The sequence below is a fragment of the Meleagris gallopavo genome, chromosome 1 (genome assembly GCF_000146605.3).
Source record: "Meleagris gallopavo isolate NT-WF06-2002-E0010 breed Aviagen turkey brand Nicholas breeding stock chromosome 1, Turkey_5.1, whole genome shotgun sequence".
Lineage (NCBI taxonomy): Eukaryota > Metazoa > Chordata > Aves > Galliformes > Phasianidae > Meleagris > Meleagris gallopavo.
Genome location: NC_015011.2, coordinates 62,735,099 through 62,741,206, shown reverse-complemented (window position 1 = coordinate 62,741,206; position 6,108 = coordinate 62,735,099). Strand labels below are relative to the sequence as shown.

General features: G+C 46.4%; 1 protein-coding gene across 1 annotated transcript in view; it reads right to left on the bottom strand.

Moving 5' to 3' along the window:
• Positions 1–1,508: 1,508 nt before the first annotated feature.
• Positions 1,509–6,108, bottom strand: part of LOC100541957 (DENN domain-containing protein 5B) — a 79,096-nt gene continuing 74,496 nt past the window's right edge. The window contains exons 16-18 of the mRNA XM_031553441.1: positions 4,131–4,259; positions 2,843–2,964; positions 1,509–1,789 (exon numbers count right to left, since the gene is read on the bottom strand). Of these exons, the coding sequence (XP_031409301.1) occupies positions 1,524–1,789; positions 2,843–2,964; positions 4,131–4,259 (517 nt within the window). The 3' untranslated portion in view covers positions 1,509–1,523. The remainder of the gene's footprint in view (positions 1,790–2,842; positions 2,965–4,130; positions 4,260–6,108) is intronic.

The window sequence follows — 6,108 nt, the reverse complement described above, 5'->3', positions numbered from 1 at the left end:
CACACACATGCACACATATGGTACCAAATGTATGCTTTTCTTCAATTTCCATTGATTTACACAGCAAGCATTTTCAACCAAACAGGCAGAACATTTTGAAAAGCAGAATAATCTGTTTTACTGTAAAACAGGAGAAAATAAATACTGTGAAATAAGAACTGTTAAAAAGTTATGAAGACACTACATTCTTTGTTGTGAAAACTCACTCGGAGTAATTCTGAGAAGTGTTGATTGCAAACATCTGAACTAAACTGATACAGAGGTGTGCTTCTGTGGAAGAAACAGACCTTCAGAAGAAACAGCTTCTCAAAGCTGCATTTTGAGCATACTGATCTTTGTTTAAAAGGAACCACCCCACACTCTGACACAGTCTCTAAATCCTTCCTTATTTTCAAAAGTCAGCTTGCTCATTGCTGAGCAAGACAAAAATCATCCTCATGAGGCAGAACGAGGAAAAAAGGACTGCAAATTCCAGCACAGTATGTAATTGTAGGTGGGGCTGGCTGCAACGTCTATTAACGTTACCTAAACACTTCCCTTACAAGACCTTGGTTTTTGTTGTTACTGCCAAACAAGCAGACTGGGCTGATGTTTTCCATAGCGTATGGCTACCCAAGTTGCTGTTTCTTACAAAACCTTCAACCAAAAGAGTATTCCGGAAGAGTATTAGTATAGCCTGTCATTCTGCTTGTTAGAAATGTGGAGAACTTTACAACAAAATATTAGTGTTTTAATAAGCCAGGCACTGTATCTGGAAAATAATTATGTTAAAATTCACTTTTTATTTGAGTAAGAGTTTTTGGTTTGTCATGTTTTTGATTTTTTACCATTGCTGCTTAAGATCAGTCTGCACATGCTCAAAGGATGCAACTTTAGCAGATTTTCCTACCTAATCACTGCTTACTGGATATGGTACAGCCTGGAGCTACAGGTGCCTGACTGAGCTTTTCCTGCAGCCAGAAGCTGCTTTGGGGTGGCACCAAGCCAACCTATGCTACATGGTGTGTGAGAAGGCAGAGGGAAGCATAAGCAAGTCAAATGCAAAGAAGTAAATACATTAAGCACTGAGAAAAGAGCCCAGGGAGAATGGCAGCTCTACAGTTTGGTTGTGGTAGCACCTGAAGCTGGGAAATTGAAGAGCACAGTGGCCAGACTGCCTGGTTGGAAGGGATGTAGTATTATTAGACAAGGAGTTGCAGCAGGAGTGGAAATTTGGGACTAGCCAGACGCTGGAAGGGACCAGTGTGGTGTTAAGTAGGAAGACAGACTGAAAGAAGGGAAAGAAACTAAAAGGGAAATGAAAAGTTGTAAGTGAACCGGGAAAAAGAAAATTTGGATACCTGGCAAAACTTGGAAGGGAATGAGATATGGCAACAGAGTGACAGGGTGAGGAGTGGAGCTCTGGGCTGGGACAGGGGCAGCAGCGCAGCCTGTGATTAAAAGGTAGTATGTGCTTGAGGGGAACTTTCACTGAGCACAGTGTGGGTGAGGAGCACACTATGCTCCCAGTTTTGAGTTTCCAGCTACCTTGAGAACCTGGACAGAATCTGAAATGTTCTGTTCTCAAGACAATAAATCCTCAGCAAGCTAATGTTTGTGTGGAAGCGTGTTTGAAAAGCAAAACGGAAAGAGAGTGCGCTCACCTCAAATGTCATTTCTAGGAGGTTTTTAGGAATCTGCATGACGCCCGTGTCTCCTAGCTCTCCCGAAACACAAATCCACGGGTTGGACGTGGTTATTGCATTGCTCAGTTTTTTGATGGGGATTATCACTGCCCTGTAAGGGATCACTGCGAACAGAGAGGAAGGAAACATCAGCGTTGGCTTTTACTCCCCCTGTGGTAAATGCGACCCATGGAGCAAAGCATGCCCTTCCCTTCCCTTGAAGGTCAGCTCCCGCCTCACGTCCCAGCAGTGCCGGGGCCGGCTGGTGCCGCGCGGGGGTGCTGCAGGGCCGCGCTGAGCCGCCAGCCTGAGGCGGGTGTGAGGACTCACATCCAATGTCTGCTCTTGTTCTTAGAGGAAAGGAAGGGAGGGGGAATCTTCGAGGCGTATAAGGAGAGAGGGAGAGATTTATGCCATACGGCGGAGCACAGAGCGCCTCGCGTCTCCTCCTCCGAGACCTCTGTGTCTCTGTCAGCCTGCGGAGAGTGCTGGGTGTGCTTTTAGGGAATGGCAGAGAGAAGCATTGGGATGTAGAGGGCTTGTCGGGGAGGCAAGATTAAAGAGGCTACACAATGCAGAGAAGAAAACCAGGTGCTGCAGTACAATTTGCTGATTATCCTCCTTTGTGAGGATGCTCTTATCCTGCACACTCCCACACAGCCTTGCTCTCCAGCTGGTTTCCCACAGCAACACCCAGCATCTATGAGCTGGCAGCAACAGCCAAGGGCTCAAGATAAGAGCTCAATTCCTCACACAGTGGCAACAGTAACGCAGAGTCACAGAACGGTTTGGGTTGGAAGGCACCTCAAAGCCCACCCAGCCCCAACCCCCTGCCATGGGCAGGGCTGCCACCCAGCAGCTCAGGCTGCCCAGGGCTCCATCCAGCCTGGCCCTGAGTCCTTCCAGAGATGGGGCACCACAGCTTCTCTGGGCAGCTGTGCCAACACCTCACTGCCCTCTGGGTAAAGAATTTCTTCCTGACATCTAACCTGAATCTCCCCTCTTAATTAAAAACCATTCCCCCTTGTCCTATCACTATCAGACTGTGTAACAAGTCAGCCCCTTCCTGCTTACAAACTCCCTTCAAGTATTGGTAGACCGCAGTAAGGTCTCCTCTCACAAATCCCAACAGCGAGAAATTTTTATTCAGGAGTAAAATAATTGATTCCCGAACTCACCAATTGTGGTGAAGACACTTGTGAAGCAAAAGTAATCCACAGCGTTGAGTGAGAGAAGGTGATACAGAAACTGCTCCCGTTCTTCCTCGCAGCGCAGGAAAGCATAACGCTTGTAAAGTTTCCTGGTAGAAAAAATTGCATTACTGTCTTGTTGAAAAAGTACCAAAAGAAGAGTTGATCTACACAGCAGGTGTGAAAAGCGAGATTCCCCAGTTCATGCAAGTTGCCAGAAAACCGGAGAGATCACTTACCCTCTGTGCTACATGTGTTTTCAGACCACTCTGAGCTCCCATGGTGCTGTAGCAGGGCTACAGAGCTCATCTCATTGAAGGGTCAGTTTTGGTTTTGCTGCAAAGTGCAGATGTAAACTAGCGCTGCCCACAACCTGAGCCTACACACAGCAGCCCCATTTAAGGCTCTTTCAGCTTTCCCACGGTTATCTTCCATGGGATGTATCTTCCCAGAACTGAATAGCCATGACTAATAACTTAATCTTCCTTCTGCTTCATACTCCAACAGATGAAACCAAAACAGAAGGCACCAGACCATCTAGAACCAAGCAGCAACCTTGCTGCCATCCTTCCAGGTCTGCAAACTCAGCGCACAACACTGGTTGCCCACAGCAGTGCAAAAGCCTGCCAGTAATTAACCTGGTCCAGCTCAATTGAGGCATGCAGCTCATCTTTAGCTGTTCACTCATTGGAAGATTGCAGTATTTGTTAGCTCCCAGCATAATCAAGCATGCATCTCATCACAGCACCAGTTCTGCTAAGAACTGCATGCAGTAGTTTGGACATTTTCCTTACATAAGATTTTTTTTTTTTTGATAGATTGCTTAGCGCAAACAAAGTCAGAGAGCAGGCAGTGCCTGTGCTTGCAAAAGGAGACAGAGCTGGGAGTGCTGTGTGGCTGGGAGGGCTGGCCTCCAGCCCAGTCCTGCTGCAGTTGGGATGTGTGCCTGCTGGAGTCATAACACAGCACCGCTGTAAAAAAAAGGCTGCAGCTTCACTTGCACAAGATTGTAGGACTGTAAGGCTGTGAAGTGGCTTGGTTCAATGCACCAATCCTAAATCAAACCTCTTTTACTGAATATTAGTTTACTATGCAGAGAAGCTGACTCCTGCCCTGCTGGATGGGCAGAACCTCTTCCACAGCCCTTCAGTCCCTTCTGTCTGGAAACCAGCAAATCCAGACAAGGCACCAGGCTGTGCACTGAGTCTGCATGGTCCCTCAGCTTACCAGTGAGGAAGATATGGCAAGAAAGTTGGGAGAATAAAAGCCAACTTACTTGGCAAGTGGCTGGTTGGAAAGCAGCTGCTTCAGGTGCTGAGACAAAAGCTTCTTCTCCAGAGAAAGCCTTATCCAGGCTCGGGCTCGCCCCACATCAGTCTTTATCTCACTCATGTTCTGAACATGTCTGAAAATAATGGGTGGGAAAATAAATACTAATGAATGATATAGTAATAATAACAACAATAATAGATGAATCATAAAAACCCTACATGTTTCAAGTAGTAGCATCCAGTGTGATGCAGCAGCTGGACTGGAAAATGTTTCTTGATTTAAATGCTGCAAGACAAACAGAACCAAATCCCATCCTATCCCTGCATGTGACAAGTACAACAGATGATTGTGAGGTTACTGCTAGGTATAAAAACCTATATGAAAATCATTTATAGAGGAATGGTCCTGCAGAGCCCTGCACCACACAGCATGGCACTGAGACACCCAGCAGACCCTGGCTGACCTGGGAACAACCGCAGGACCTCCTGCGCACAACAAGTTCATTGCTAGTGCCCTACACCAGCTGCTCTGTGTCCCAACACCTGCTTAGCCAAGATGAGCAGGGGTGGAGCTGCACATCCCTGCACTGCCTGAGGTAAATGTCTCTGCAGACGCTGCTCCCAATTTAAAAAGGAAAGAAAAATCCAACTCAGCACAAACAACCGTCATCCACCTCTGAGACCCACTTATGTTACAGTAGGTACTGACACAAATGGGTATGTTGTCTGCGAGGGCAGAGGACAGTCATATCTTAGAGTTTCTCCAAACCACAGCTTAGTCTGAAGGCTCTAACAAACCAAATGGGAAATCCAAGGAAAAAGAGGATTAGAAAAACAGGCAGAATCACCTTTTCAGGGACATACAAGGCCCTCGTGTTGTAATCTGCATGCCACACGCTTAGTTTGTAGGAAAGCAGAACTGTGCCACTGGGGCTTTTTTTCTACGGATTTGCCTTTCTTTTTTTAAACTTCCCATATTTCAGGTTGGAGAATGCCAGAAACTCCGATTTGAGAACACAAGGAGCTTTAGAAGAGGAAGAGAACTGTCATGGTAGATTGAAGCTGCTTCCAAAAACCCCACGCTTAGTTAAATACATAGCAAGAAAAATGAGTAACAGTTCCCAACAGGGGAAAGAAAGGGTTGCAGTTTCTTAATTTACACGCAGCTTGCATGTTAAGTGCAATTCAGCCCTCCCAACCTTTGTGCCACGCTCCACGTACCATCATCTGAGTCTTTGTTGCCATCATCCTTTATTGCCTCCCATGCATTGCTGAATGTTAGGAAGTGTGGCAATATTTACTCCAAAGAAAATCTAACGAAGTCATGATGTGACTGATGCTTTCAGTGTTGACTAGTCCAGTCTCACTGTCTTGTGTTTTTTTTCCCATCTGTTTTATCTCTGCTTTATATTTAGACCCTGCATTATTGGAGAAAACCACTCCCTTGTTTATAGAGCTTCTAATGTGACAGGAAAAGGGCTTTGGGAGCAAATCTGCAATATACAACTTAGTGCTGTCCATAAATGCGTGTTTGCTCTGAACAAGTGAGGTGGATACCAGACATAGATCAGCAGCACCTGGTGATGTTCCCTGCTAGGCTAACCTACCTGAATTCTCAAAACAGATCAGCACTGGCAATCCCTGTGGAGGTGTCTGCATGATGCTGCTCTGTGCTCTATGCGCACTTCAGTAATATGTGGTTGATAGGAGTAATGGGAGCTCGCCAGTGGTAAAACCTAGGTTAGTTAGAAGGGCACAGTACGCTCACATACAAGTCCTTGCCCTTTGTAAGCAAGCTCACGAGCCTCTCTCTTTCAGCAGTGATGCCTCATAGCTGAATCATCGCAGAGATCCTTGCTCCTGGCTCTGGAAAGCCTTCTGTGACACAGTCTCTTCTTGGCTCAGAGCACGGCAGCCAGTGTTAGAGCTGGCAGCCCAGACAGCTGGGCACATCAGAGACAGGACGTGCACTCCACTCAGCTA